The 15,581-nt window shown below is 46.9% G+C and overlaps 1 protein-coding gene across 5 annotated transcripts in view; it reads right to left on the bottom strand.

Annotated features, from left to right (window-relative positions):
* The window catches only part of arhgap32b (Rho GTPase activating protein 32b), a 41,383-nt gene extending 26,684 nt beyond the window's left edge, over nucleotides 1-14,699 (bottom strand). For 4 of the 5 annotated variants that reach the window (XM_068330730.1, XM_068330728.1, XM_068330729.1 and 1 more), the window contains exons 1-4: nucleotides 14,543-14,699; nucleotides 7,534-7,639; nucleotides 4,860-4,954; nucleotides 4,512-4,596 (exon numbers count right to left, since the gene is read on the bottom strand). In XM_068330730.1, the coding sequence (XP_068186831.1) occupies nucleotides 4,512-4,596; nucleotides 4,860-4,954; nucleotides 7,534-7,639; nucleotides 14,543-14,637 (381 nt within the window). In that variant the 5' untranslated portion in view covers nucleotides 14,638-14,699. Of the gene's footprint in view, nucleotides 1-4,511; nucleotides 4,597-4,859; nucleotides 4,955-7,533; nucleotides 7,640-10,100; nucleotides 10,461-14,542 lie in introns of those variants that run through there. The other variant, XM_068330731.1, reaches the window with a different exon arrangement.
* Nucleotides 14,700-15,581: the final 882 nt, after the last annotated feature.

Consider the following 15,581-nt stretch of genomic DNA (forward strand, 5'->3'; position numbering starts at 1 on the left):
CTCTTCCTCCTCTCTGGTTGGTACGTTCCCAGGACAAAGAGCAGGGGATGGAAGGAGAGAAAAAAAAAAGGGGGGGTGGGGGGGGGTAGTCCACATGTGCATCTCACCCCCCCCTTTTTTTTTTGCCCATTTTCCTGAGAGCACTCGACTGAGAAAATGTGCAGCTCTCGCTAGAAAAGCGAGTCGAAGCACTTCCAGGCATCAAAACACATTTAATTAAGTCAATAAGTGATGCTTTGCAAAGTGCAGAAAGAAAATGGGACGCTACTTCAACTGGAGGCAATCTAAAAAAACTACCCCCCCCCCTCCCACTCCCCACAATAAATACCCACAAAGCAGTGGCTAACGGTCTACCACACTTGCAAAGTACAAATAGAGATCACCGAAAATACACCCTACAAAAAAAAACCCAAACGGCTGCTCTCAGGTTGCATCAGCTGGATGACTTCATTTTTGCCATCCACACATGAAATGGATTAAAAAAAAAAAAAAAAAAGAGAGAGAGTTTATGGAGAGGAGAAGGAGGAAATCCAAGCGAGCAGCCAGTGTCACGAAGGACACCCCCTCCCTGGATGATTTCTGCTGCTACGAAAAGGAAAAGTATTGAGAACTCTTGATTTCAGGGTTCTTGGGTGGAGGTGGACGACAGCTGGGACGTCCGCTGGGACGGGATGAGAGAGAAGGGCATCAGATCGTTTCTTTTTGCATAAGACTGATTATGAATATGCAGACCATAATCCAATGATGACCCAGTTCGCTCAGCTTCCTGCTCCGGTACGCCAGCGCCGGGTCGATCCCAGTCCAACAGCAGGAGGTCAGACGTTTTCCAGGAAACACGACCGCAAGATTTAGTCGTTCATGATGAGCAAATTTCATGACATTTTCGACCGTGAAGCTAAAGTGGAAATGAACCTGGATTGTTTCTGACGTCCAGCAGGGGGCGACGCCACACAAAACGGATCGAGAAAAATAAAAATCAAGAACCAAGGCAGTCAGAGACTGCAACAACCCTCCAAGGGTAGGCCAGGGTACCCTGAAAGTAGTACCCGACAGTTGAAATTTGACCTCGATCTAGTTTTCTCAAGGTCAAGGTCATCCCCTCATCTCTATCCCCTTTGCTGCCTGAGTAACGAGCTTGTTGGTTTCATCTTTCTATCTGCAACGCTTGCGAAGATGTTTGGTGGACATACTAACGGACAAACACACAAACACTGACAATGCATCCCCCCCCCACCCCCCGCGGGACGTAAAAGAGGATAAGATGAAGAAAAAGGAGGAGAAAACAAAACAAGTAATTTATTAATAAAAACCATTTGACTGGTATTGAGCCACAAATTACAGATCATCCAACAACTGCTTAACTGATGGCGTTGTCTTGGTGAGAGAGGATCGATCAGCTGGTGGTGGAAGTTTGCTTTAAAAAGCTTCCAGATTGGGGGGGGGGGGGGGGGGATAAAAAATTCCATTAGAGGTCCTTCTGATTAATTTTATCCTCACTGCTATCCATTCATTTTGTGCCCGTCAGTGATTCAGAGGGAGAAACGTGATTCACGCTGTGTTCTGGTTCTTTCTGAAAGACTATTAAAAACTAATGTTGGGACTTGAGAGCCAAAGAGGACGTGTGAAGGAGCTACGTCTAAAATCATTGATCCAGCTATAAAAATTGATCTAGTGGGGGGGGGGGGGTAACAAATGCAGAGGGGGTGAGATCATGACTTGGAACAGGTTCGCCAGCAAATCCCATTATGAAGAAGATTTGTTTAGTGTAGAGTGCATGCGGTCGCACACTTGACACACACACACACACACACACACACTAGACACACACACACACACACACACACACACACACACACACACACACACACACACACACACACACACACACACGGGGGGGAGAACGAGTTGATGGGCAGTGAATAACCCTGAGATGAAAAAGTGGTGCTAAAACGGATTTCCACCTTCCTGCTGATGGCGTGTTGTCGATACACACACCCCACTAACTCACCCCCCCACCCCCACCCCCCCCACCCCCCCGGAGCAGAACCACACACACCAGCCAGAACACGGAACATAGACGGCTCCCACATCTCCAGTGTTTGTCGGGCGTGAGGGATGAGAGGAAACAGAGGTACACCCCACCCTCCGCCTTTAAAGGACGGCCCGCCTGGGTGTGTTCTGCCCGTCGCCGTAGCGACGCTGTTGATGGATTGGTCCTCCATGAAGGCGGGGCTTCATCTCTCTCAGGCGTGGATTGAGGGAACAGAGGAGGGACGGGTTCCTGTTGCGTCACGGTCTGATAGTAAAAGCAGCTGCAGCGAGGGGGGGGGGGGCGGTCAGCTGACCTGAAGAAAGGCTGAGGGGCGTGGCTATCTGTAACACACGCATGACCGCACGCATACACACTGCCTCCTGCTCTCTTTGTAGCACATACAAAAAAAAAAATCACACTGCTAGGGGAGGGTGTGTGTGTGTGTGTGTGTGTGTGGGGGGGGGGGCTTCACAGATGTCCACTCAGACTCTTCATGTCGTCTGAATAAACACAAGCAGAAGACACAGGCAGGAGTTCCGATCGGCGTCGATTGATCGGTCAAAAACCGATCAGTCTGAGAGGAGCAGCGTGAAACAGGAAGTGACATAAAAAATCCTTTTAGCTCAACGATCGCGCGTCGCCATGGGAAACTCGAAGCTACAATCGACGACCCGCCTCGGCCCGACCCGGTTTGGAGGATTTCGTGTTCTGTAGGACGGAGCGGCGTCTATATTGGATGCACATGTTTGTGGAGGCAAACGTCCATTTCCTGTCAACGAGGACCCGGCTGGCGGCGGCTCAGGATAAACAGCGTTCAGACAAGGCCAACAAGTCTCAAGCACACATCAGAACGCGCAAGTCTGAGTGTTGGAGCGCTCCGACCCAGAGAGGCCGCTTCTTTAGTGGCGTCCGGCCATTTTTATGCATGTGAGAGGACAAATTCATAAAACATGGGAGTCTTCAGCGGCCAGAACTCCGTCAGGTGAAGTTGAGTCTGACGAGACGAGGCCAGATGTGGGAGAGAAACATCTCACAGACGACACGGGCAGCGGCGTGAAGTCACACTCGAATCACCCTTTTGCTGAAAACACTGTGAAGGTTATCGAGCTAAGATCTAAAAATTCCAGCGCGGTGAGGACATGAAGCCCCGGTGGTGATCCCTATCCTGACGCGCACCTCTCTGGCCTCCTGTGACATCTTCATATTTCAACAACAAGTCCTCGCGTGACTCAAAACGCTCCCTTGGCAGCGTTTGTAATCATGGCAACGAGAGAATGTCTTCTAGCTCCTCGGTCCGGGACGCTCAACGCAAAAACAAACAGGGTTTCCGGCTCAGTCGTCCTCCCAAAAGTCAAACAAAGACCGTGATAATCGTGTTATTCCAGGACGGACAGCCTGGACGCTGGATTGAGGTTTGCACCGACATGAATCGACCAAAACCTCCATCACAACCGATACGAAACCGATTCTGAAACTACTCTGTCCAGTTTCTGAGAGGAGAAACGATCCGAGTCTGTTTCAGACATCGATGAGCTAAATAGACCCGTGAGCGACTCGCTCGACAAGCCAACGCCTTGGGTCGAGGGAAGATTATGCACAAAGCAGAATGATCGTCACCAGAAACAAAAGGCAGATTAATTAATCCCTCAACGAACAAAGAGGTCTGCAGTTTTGGCTCGGGGTTACGTTCGCTGAGCTGAATAATAAAAAACCACAGAGGGGCGCAAACACCCAAGCATAACAAAAAACACAAGGAGACCTGAAAGCAACATCAAAACTGTTGCATGCTGGGATGCGGACACAGCTGGGACAACAGGACGGGGGGGAGACCCGGAGGTGTGACCTGATTTAAATCAGTAGATAATGTGCAGGTGAAGAACATGTAAGCTGAAAGCATTACACTTCAGTTCACTGCTGACCCCTGCTGGTGGGTGTGTGTAATAACAAAGACGTTAAATGCATCTATAATTACAGCTATTTAAGAAATACAATGCCAACCTGGTCGCGATGCCTTCAAGGGCCGTCGTTATTTACACTCACGGAGGACGTTAAAGAAAAAATTATAGTGCAAACGGATGAAATCCATGCTGGTGACAGTCAAACTCGATAGCGGCTGGTGGCTGTGTCGTCTCCAGGGGTTGACTTACAAACAGGAAGTAGTGACTTCGATAAAATGACATATATAGAAGTAATTAGCATATGTAAATTTGTTTATAGCAGGTAAAAATACACCCATGAACTTGGTAACTGAACTTTTTTTGTTGGGTTGAGGTGAAGTTGGCTACCAGATCCTACATTTCCTATTTAACAACTCTGCGGCAGCCATGACCAGAGGTTTAACGTTTCATCTGCACCATGACTGACGTCTATGATGTCATAGGATGAAGTCTGAGTCGAGCAGAGAAGCACCTCTGAGGGTGATCGGTCCTAATGTGGGACGGGAGACTTGATTAACGGAGGAACGGTGGAAGAGTTTTACCTGAATGTTGCCAAAGTCCACGTTCTCATAGTGGAAGTGAGCGCACTCGGCCAGCTTGGGGAAGTGTCCCTTGGTGAAGTTGAGTCTGAAATAATAAAAAAGCACACACACACACACACACACACACACACGGTTAGGTTGGCACTTCATCATCTGCACCTGACACCATCCTGACTGACAGAGGCAGCGAAAGGAGAAGGAAGACACGGAAATAGACTCTTGCAATAGACTGGAGGTGCTAACCAGCCAGATCGGGAGCGACAAACAGATTAAAAAAGAGGGAAGGAGGTCCGTGAGGGAGGTGGAGGTGACAGACGGAGGCAGGTGTCGCCCCCGCTTCCAACTCACTTCTTGACATTCTTGACCTTCATGCTGGCCGTGCTGCTGCTGCTGGAGCGCATGAGGGGCTCCGACCTCAGCTCGGGAATCTCGGCGCTCCTCGCCTGCATCGGCACACACACAAACACACACACACCATCGTCAGCCATCTGGTAGCGCACGAATAAATCCCTGCCACTGTTACATGGCTGGATAAATTTTTAGCTTTTGGTTCACAACAACATTCAGTTGGCCAACAGTGTTCCGCCTGGAAATAGACACAAGCGAGACGGTTGTGGAAACCAGTGATGGCTCCATAGAAGACGGATAGCAGGAGGAAAGTATTGATTAGATTTGCTCAAATAAATAAATAAATAAATAAATAAATCTACTTCGAGAGCAAAAGTGATGAAAAACAAAATTTTTTAATGAATTCCACTGAGCAAACTAACCCATCTTGTTCGGGCTAAGCCGTTAACCGACAGCGACGTACGACAAACACGTGATAAAACGCCCCCTGCTGTTTAAAAAAGGCCATCACACTTCATATTTCAATGGTGGAACATTTTTATTAATTCCTGTGTTGCGATGCATTTTTACATCTCTAATAAATATTCAATTAAAGACGAGAAGATAAGTGGCCGATGTTCAAACTCGTCTTTACCAAGTTTTTATGAACATCTTCGACCAAACAGCGTGATTCACCGGTCAGTGTGTGTCCTACAGATCGCACAAACAGTCGGTTCATCCTCCTCCTCCATTGGAGAACGCGGCGCCATCCTGTTTGCTCATCGGTATCATGTCGGGATTGACCTTGTTCATTTCGGGGCTTATCCTCCATGAGATTAGAAGGCTCTCACTAATTACACGGAGGAGTCTGAGCATCGGGAACGATAGGAGGATCGCTCTGAACAACATCTCCTGACATCACGGCGGCCAAACGCTGCGGAAAGCGTTCGCTTTAGGGCTTCGTGCATCTTTGACAAAGTTCCACCAGTTTCCATCATTTGTGGAAAACGAGAGCATTCTTGTGCGTAAAAACGCCACCACTCCCAGATTTAACTGACTGGTTGCGTTTACCTCCAAGCGATCACAACCTGCATCAGTAACAAGCGGCGCGACGCAGGGACGATCACATGATGCAATGAAGTGAATAACACTCAGAGATTGGCAAAAAAGAGGGACTTATTTATAGATGTGGGTGCAAAAGAGTGAATTAAGGTGCTGTTCTGCTGAAAAAGTGTCAGTAGTGCTAGATTCTGCTTTTTTTTTTTGCTCAATAAGAAGAAGTTATGCAGCAGAATTAGACCAAAGGGCCTCTTCAACATCTGCCACCACCCTTCTTTCTCCAGATATTTCTTAAAGCCAGTCATGTGCTTCATTTGGCTTAAATTACAATGAAAAGCCAGCTTTTGGTCAAGTAAACATCTGCTGAGCCCCGGGGAGGGTCCAGGTCATTGGAAGAGATGCTGCGAGACAAACGAGTTGACATGGTGATAAAGAAAACAGACACAAACACATCTCTGGAACGGAAAGAAGTTCAGATCTGTGAGCGAATCACCGGGGGAGGCAGATAAACAGCGTCAGTCATGTTCGTAAAGATGAAGAATCTTGAGGATTCTCCTCGCAAAAAAAATCTGGAGCCTTTCTCCACGGGTGACAAAGCGGTAGCCCGTTATTCTTTTTAGTGCCTACTGAATGCTTGGATGACATGTTTACCGTCGTGGAAGCGGCGTGCTGGAACAGCTGCTTAATGTCGGCGGATGAGACGCTCGTCAGACGATCAGACGTTTTTGGTAGAGCGGTGACAAAATGACAGCTTTTACAAGGGTAATAAAAAACCTGTTGCGTTTAACCATGAATCTACAGGGAGGTGTGAATCATTTAGAAGTTTTTCCCGCCGCGCCAAAGTTTAACGCGTTTCTAACGACTCGTCATTCAGTGGTCGCCGTCGGACTCCCGAACTGATCGTTACGGATCTGATGGGAGTTTATGCGACGTGGCGTTGATGTGTCAAAGTTGCTCGGCGCGTCTGATCGCCTCCTATAAACACAGGAGACATGTATAATGCATGCTGCTCAAGAACAGAGTCCCTCCGTATCAAATATTGAACAAAGACTTGCAGACATGCAGAATTAAAACCCCGCCTCTGTGATCAATATTCATTAGTCTGATGAGACGATCGCTTCTGTTTCTCTCTGTTGCCCGATCGAAAGGAGCACTTGTAATGGGGCTCCAACCACGAGTCGACCGCGGGTGGCTCGGCACGTTACCATGGAGACGGCCTGATTTTTTTTTTTTTTTTTCTCGCTGTGCTCTTGATGCGAGAGGCAAGACTGGAACCAAAAGATGGGAGAGGAAGGAAATAATGAATGATGGGTTCTGGTGAAAGGGATGCAGGAGGTGAGGTAAACACGGGGGAAGAGTTTGGAGACGGGTGACGTTTGACGCCGGCGGTCGCCTGCATTAATCATGAACGTCGCGATAGAGTTACAGCGACAGCTGACAGGCAGAGCCAATAGGAGGAGGGAGGCGAGCGATCAATCGTCCGGGACGAAAACTGATCCGGATGATCATGTGACCGGCAGCAAACAACTGATCAAGTTAACAATGGATATGACAGGAATATGTGTGTGTGTGTGTGTGTGTGTGTGTGTGTGTGTGTGTGTGTGTGTGTGTGTGTGTGTGTGTGTGTGTGTCTCACCATGGCACTAATGGTCTCCTCCCAGTCAGGCCTCTCTCTGGGATGGATGTGAGCCAGTTCAGGCACAATGTCGTCGTCCTCCAGGTGACGTCCGGGCCTTAGACCCCTGCAAAAAAACGCATGTGAGATCACGGATCATCAATAACACGCGTGATGTATTTAAAACACTGTAATCTTTCAGACATCAATGCTCTTGTGTAACAAGAGTAACGCGTTAATGTAAAGCCAACACTGTAAGCTGACCGCTGTGTTACTGCGGTGCTGTATCGGTAAAACGTCCGCTCGTGTGGAGACTGATGGAGAACCGTTATGGATTTCTGTAAAACACTTAAGAACATTAATGGTGAGCAATTGATATTCAATTAAAACCCGTCTACGATATTCCGCTGGACGCTTAAACGGCGCAACGGCAAGCAGGTCAGAGCAAAAGTAAGAATCTGTGCCCTCCTTTGACTTCTTTTAGGGTATTTCTTTTACTTTTGGACTATTTAAGTAAACCTAGAGATCAATGACCCATAAACAGGAGTGTCGAGGATATGGGTCCAAACAGTTAAGGCTACATAAAACTGGCTATAGATACTAAATAGCATATCTGATGTAATTAAAGCACAAGTCCAACTTTAAAATCTATTTAATAGTTTGGAATTCTCTTGACTGAACAATGGCCTACTTCCGTGTGCTTTAAATACGCCGCGGTCAGCACCCAGGGACCAACAAAGGCAAAGGACAACTTGATGAATGAGTCTGAATCGCCTCTTTGGAGCAACTTGAGACGTCTCTACAGATTTCTAGTCAACTTTTAAGGATGTCCTGGTTTGAGACGAGCGGCGGTGATGAAACAGAATTGCACGTCAGTATTTCAAAGACTGTTAACCACCTTTTAGAACACAGAAACCTCTAAATCCATAAAGGAGACGACTCTGTAGCAGCTGCATGTCGACGGCTTCCGCCAAACCTGAATCAGACCACCGGGGGCCTGGAACTCCAGGCAACGCTGCTGTGATGTAGTTTACTGACACCAAATTCTCTGTTGTGCTTCCGACGCTTACAACTCACAGATCTTCAGTGCTTCATGCAAATTAGACCAAACCAAACAAAAAACAGGACTTTAACATTCAGAAAGGAGGTTTTACCCCAGATTCTCAAAGGACTGGGAGCTCATAAACCCTACGAACAGGGGGGCCTGGTGGGCAGTTCTACTTTTGATTCAGTTTTAAGAAGAGAAACCACATTAGCTCTGAACCACGTTTCCACAGATGAAGCCACAAGATAAAATAATTCATCTTTAATTGCTAAGGCACTTCAGCTTTCAAACCCAAGAAGTTAATTAAATAATCCTTCAGTAGGAGGTCAGAGGCCAGCAAAAAAATTGGTCTCCAAATTGTCAGCAAAATCCGTGCATTCCAAATCTGATCTCTAACCCGTCTTCACTGCTCCTTGCAAACTGTCTTTTAAACATTTGCAGTTCATTGCCTAAAGATGAGCTCATTTGCAGGAGTTTAAAAAGCAGCCGGTCGCTAACAGTTGAGTCTAATGTCACAGAAACAACGTTTGGATCCTACAAACCTTTTGCATGAGCGGTAAAAATGCTGTCGTTATTGCACAACTATTGTGTTGAAACATCTACACACACAGGTTCTGCATTTGTCATGCGTTTCATAGAGGTGTCATAAAATACGGATACGGTTGAGTCACCGGGGTCCTGTTTTGTGTTAATGCATGAACACTAACACTAACACAAAAACACTAGCATATAGATATTTAATTCTCTCATCTCCAGCAGCCAAACTGTAGTTTTCAAAGTGTTTTGACCACCAAAGCAGATTCTCCTTTCATTTTCCTTTCATAAATTTCCTTTCATTTTACCAAGTCGTCCTACTGGTGAGACCTACCGGCCAACTTCATGCTTCTGAGAATAGTCTATAGGTTGGACAGGCCTAAGTGTGTCCAGTTTGGTTGTTTATTCGTGTGATAAAACAGACAACTGTTTGTCTTGCTAAGTAAAAGTACCTATAAAACTTTTCGTGTTACTCAGATTCCCTCTGCCTTACGTTGGGATTGGGTTTCCAGTATGGGTCCCCAATACTTTTTTTTATTGAAGTTCAATCCCAGTGTGAAAGTGTGGTTGCCGTCGTGAGGCACTACTTGAATCACGTGGGGTTAAGTGAAGAGCAACCTTTGAGAAGCCTCAGTGAGTTTCTGGTCGACTGGTCGACATCCCAACGCCACGGCGACCACCACTTTGCGGTGAAAGTTTGAGAACCACTCACACGGCGTGAAGTGCTTCTAGAGGACAGGGATGAAAGCAACGCCGCATTTCTCCCCCTCGAGTATCACCTCCGGTGTTCACAAGTGCTGTACACTCCCGACATTCCCAGCATTCCTTGGTAAGGAGGCATGAAAGGGGAAACGAACGGCTGCACCTGCTGCAGACACTCCTGAAAACGCAGCTGGGCACAAAACGCTGCTTTAACCTGACGTGACGTCGCCATCTGACCTCTAAACATTACGAGCCAGATATAAAGAGGAAGAAGCAGGACTCCCACCGGGCTTCCACAGCTCCTCACCTTCTCAGACTTTTCTCCCTTCGGCTCCGAAAAACGGAGATAAAAGTCCACTTAGAACGTTTTGAATCAACGAGCTGTCAAACATAAAAGCCATTAATCCCTCTCTGCATTCATTGTCCTGCCACAAATTTGCCTGTTGGGTATTATTAGGTTGCTTCACCACAGAGAGCCTTGTTCAACATACTCAACCTCCAGAAGAGCGACGACTGTTTTACCCAATATTTCAACAATCAGGAAGGACGATATTAAGAAAGCTGTGAGAAAAGGGTGAGGCCAACATACAAATATGCAAACCTGTTTGATTTGAAATCACCTGATTGGATTACCAAATTATACCATGAGGTAGCCACTCCCACTGAGTGCATAAATGAAAGTGTAGCACCACCACATATTGACTTAGCATTAACAAGACCAACAGGATGTATAAAACGTATTGAAACAGCACAACCTGCACAGAATCGTCACTAACAAGAGTTCCCGCTGTGTTTTGGAGTTTTACCCCCCCCCCCCCCCGCCCGCTGTGCTGTTTCTGTGTGTGTCTGTTTTACAGTGACAAATCAGCCAGTAATGACAGCTAAAAGCGAAGGAGGAAAGAAATACCAAGAGGCACAACATGGATAAAACCTGTCTGTTAAGATTTTACCAGTTTAAATCGAGGAGAAAACAAATTTAGAAGAAAACAAGAGAAACTTGAGCAATTTTTTATTTATTTATTTTTTTGCCAGTTTGGGCAGCTGAGTTTTTTAAAGGGCATGTTTTCTTTAGTGGACTGAACGCATGGATGAATTCCACTTTTAGAATTGCCAATAACACTGTCCAGAGAATAATATTGCAATGCCCGGCTGATGTCCAATGAGTTGTGACTTAAAGGCCAAACAGAGTGGAGTGCCTTATGTTCGAATTTAGAAGAATTTAATGGGATTTTGGGTTGGTTTCATAAGTTGTGTAAAAAAGTAAAGTTCCTGCTGGATACTATCTCCTCACTGATTTTGGCTGAAGCTACATTTATTCCTAAGGATGAGATTCAAGCTTGGTTTTTGTGTCACCAAGGATTATCTGTGCCAGAATTGGAAATATAATTAACAAACGACTTTTAAGACCTTTTTTAAAACAACCATCCAAAGTATGATGGCATTTTGGAAATCCTGAAGGGACAATATGGCCTGGAACTCTTTATTATCATGACATTTTTAATACTTCCTAGTGGGGGTACATGCCAGTGAAGAGATTGTCATAAATATTGCAGTCTGAAAAAAAAAAAAAAAAATGCTGGAATTTTCACTGAGTGACTTGACTTCTTTTATTTGGAAAGAACGAATCGTGGATTTTCTTGTTTTTCACTCGGATGAAAAGGTTTGCCAGTCAGAGTCACGTCAAATTGATAGTCGGAGAATAAAAACAGAATCGCTCCATGAAAGCAAAAGCGATTAGGGAAAAAAGAAATCTTCGGTATACCTCACTAAAAAATCAGAGAAAAATACCACAATTAGATTCAACTTTCAATCGGCGTCTTGAATCCTCGACCACAACCCAAGAACAGATCCATCCAATCCAGTTCAGATCAGTTTTAGGAAGTAGGAATAGAAATAGAGTAGAAGTAGGGATCCGAGTCGGTGTCATTTTAGATTGTTGGAAAACAGCAAAGTCAAGTCTATTTTTAAAACCAGCTTAAATCATGGGTGAACGTGTGTTAGCAAGTGCTGGTTAAACTTTACATCACGCGTTGATGCCCTCACCCAATAATTGATGGTGAGCCGAGGCCTCTGGATCATTATCCACCCCACCCCCCCCCCCAGCTCCGTCACCTGGCATTAGTGGGCTCCATGTCAACACCTTCCCCGGTGATTTATTTACGCGCCAGCTTAAAATAACTGGCCAATTTTGTGGGTGCTGTGAATGACCTGATTTATGGTTTAATTACACAAAGCAATTTCCACTCTGCCACTAATGTAATACATGAATAAAGGTGAAATAAACTGTTTAATTGCTCTACAAGGAGTGTTTACACAGATTATTTTATGCTATTGACTAAAACCGACTGACTTAAATAAAAATGGGATGTCCTCAACTACAATATTCTATATTCTTTATATCATGTGGAGTAAAGAATGAGGATTTAAATTGGAAGTGCACAGAAATTCCAATTTAGATGTTTCCACAAATTCTTCTGTGGAGGAAACAGATCAAGGTAGGAACTCATCTCGTATATAAATAAACTCGTCATCGTCGTATCAATTCATCCATCCACATCCGATCTACTACGACAGCAGCAGCGATGATGTTTCACATGTAATATCTTGAATCCGACCAAGTTAATCCATCTAACTTCACACTCGGGGATGTCCTCATTTCATCTGGAAGAAGAAATCCACTGTGAGGTCAACGGGATTATTTTATCAGACCGGCCCGTCAGAACCCAGAATAGATTACGAGATGCGGTATGGGATGCTGAGCGGCGACAAACGTGAGAAAAGACGACAACAAACAATCAGATGACAAAACAACAACATCATTCATCCGTTTGTACGTTAGCGCACTACTGTTTATTGTACTATGACCGACAAGCCCCTCCTGTTCAATCAACTGCCCACATAAGCACATGCTCCCCGGATGCTAATACCCCCCACCACCACCACCACCACCACCACCACAGCCGGTGTGTAACTTAAATTAGAAGCCATGCAATCAGTTGAGTCACGGATTCGGGCGAGTTCGTCATCCTTAACTGCTCTGGATTTGATCTCACCAACGGAATGAAGTTACGGCGTTGAGTCTTCCTCTGCATCACCTCCTAAAATAGTGTCCCGACTGCCCCCCCACCCCCGGTCCACAGCTGTCCACCAGGATCCACCGGCTTACATAACGCTCCAGCTCCCCCCAATGGTCCCCGATTAAAAATCTGAGCACACGCCCCGCAAACTGTACAGGATGTCGTCCAGGAGCGATTCAGCGGAGACACACGGGGGTGTCCGTTCAGCCTCTTCTCCTTTTCTCTTCCTTTCACTCACTCAGAAGTAAACGCTGGACCGCTGTCTAATGTATGCTAAGCTGCTGCTGCCATGGTAACCCTGGTGCAGGATTTAGACCCAGTTCAGGACTGGAGGGGCAGGTGGATGGGGCTGAGCAGCCTTAACTGTATCATCCTCTACAAAATTAAAATAAACACACACACACACACACAAACAGAAAGCGGTGCATATTGATGAAAACAGCGACAGGATGTACGCCGGGATAAAAGCGGCGCCGCAAACACAGCGGGGCAGGTGAATAATTGACTCTCCTGGTTAAGTGACGCTGGAAGCGGTTGTACGGGCACATCCAGTGTGATCCAGTGTGATTCAGAGCGTTTCAGAGCGGGCAGGTGTGAGCGCTGACTAACAGAAGGAGTGAGGAAATCAGAGCCGGATGAGTCACCGCCTTAATTTCCTCCTGATTATACAACATATCAAAGGAGATCCCCGGAAGGCGTTGGAGTGTCGTCCCTCATTGGTGGAGGGTGTAACGACAGTAGATATCCCAGCAGCACCTGAACAACACAAGAGACCCCCCCCACACACACACACACACACCACCTCTATGCATGATGGGACACGGGAAGAAGACCCTCACTGAAAATGAACGACCGTTTGCAGAGGGTGTGTTTGTTGTTGCCACGTGCGAAAGCAGCTCTAAAAATCCTTGTGTGGTTCGATGTGTGTGTGTGTGTGTGTGTGTGTGTGTGTGTGTGTGTGTGTGTGTGTGTGTGTGTGTGTGTGTGTGTGTGTGTGTGTGTGTGTGTGTGTGTGTGTGTGTGTGTGTGTGTGTGTGTGTGTGTGATAACAGTGCACAGGCATGTGGGCGTGCAGCTGGAGCAGTGACGTAACTGACTGTAAGTCGACACCCTCGACCCCCTCAGTTGGTCCGGCGCCGGGACCCAAGGAAACCCCCCCCCCCCAAAAAAAGAGGGCTTTCCTGTGGTGGCAATGCCCAGTTGCTATGTGGCTGACCAGTTGACGGTGGGGTGGGGGGGCTTAAATAGGGGGGTGGGGTTGTGACTGTGCAAACTCACCCTATCAGCTCAGCTAGAGCACATCTCCCCTTCTCTTCCTCGCGCCCCCCCCTGCATGCACAAAGCCCGCTGTCATTTCTCCTTGAGGTCTAAAGGAAGCCAAGAAACACCCCCCTATCCGTCATGAACACACACACACACACACACACACTCCCAAGGTGTACATGCACACCCCCCACGCCGGCGCCGGCGCCGCTGCGAGAGCAAACCAGTTTTTCCAGCAGTCAAAAACTCAACGTAGCGCAAAAACGCAGACGCTCCATCGGCCGCGTTCTCCTTCTCAACAAACTAGCAAAACCCGAGGTGTGGTCTTCACACAGTTACACACTCACACACTTTTTTTGTGATGGATGAGGGTGGGAGGGGGGGGGACGGGACGCGAGGGGCTCCTTACCTGTCCAGGATGTCATGGCCGGACGAGGCTGTGGCTCCCAGCAGTCCTAGCGCTGCACTCCCCACCGCTGCGGCAGCCCCGCCGCCTGTCTCCATGATACTGACTCACCGCAATGTGCAGCCTGCCAGAGGAGTCGGAAAGGGACGGGAGGGGGGGAGAGGGAGAAGGGAGGGAGGGAGGGAGGGGGGGGGAGAGGTAGATCGCGAGGGAGAAAGACAAACGAGATAAAAGAAATCACATGTAGAGGCAAGAGGGAGGATGACTGGGAGGAAAACAGGAGGAGAAGAACGAGGGAGGGGATTGAAAGGGAGACGTGCGAAGGGAAGGGAAGGGAAGGGAGAGGAGGTGGGAGAACAGGGGTGGCTGGGGGGGGGGGGGGGGGGAGAGAAAAAAAAAAGCATTAATTGTGTGTAGTCTGCAGATCTAATAAGTCACGCTGTCGGAGCAGGATTTCACTCGGGTGTGTTACCACATGGAGATTCTGGCTCGCACGTTCTGATGTGAATCAGCAGGCAAACGAGGGGCGCTGCAGCGGCGAGCGCTCCCCAAACACATCATCAACCATCCAATCGTTTGGGTGGGTTTTTTTTGTTTTTTTTTCTGAACTAGCAAATAATCGTATTAGATGTTAAAGAGGCAACGGTTTTCATTGACTCGACTAAAGGCTGCTGATTCAGCATTGACATCACAATACGGCAATTTGCAAAAATCCACATGACAGGAGGTGAAAAGGTCCGAGTCAGGCAAACAAAGGCAAACGTGTTCGGCTGCAGTTTTGACACACACACATATAAAAAAAAATAAAAGAAAAAAAAAGAAAACTCACATGATTCTTATTTTCCATGACGAACACGTAAGAAAAGTCTGGTTAGCATTAAGCCCATTTATCGGTCGCCACAGAGAATTAGCGCAGACGCTATTGGTGGAAGCAGGAAGAGGGATTGTCAAGAACCCAAACTGACAAAAATACGATTTGTTTGCCCAAGAAGGATATCTGATGAAATTTCCCTCCGGACAAATAAAATAAAAAATTTGCATC

This window comes from Antennarius striatus, chromosome 13 (genome assembly GCF_040054535.1).
Source record: "Antennarius striatus isolate MH-2024 chromosome 13, ASM4005453v1, whole genome shotgun sequence".
NCBI lineage: Eukaryota > Metazoa > Chordata > Actinopteri > Lophiiformes > Antennariidae > Antennarius > Antennarius striatus.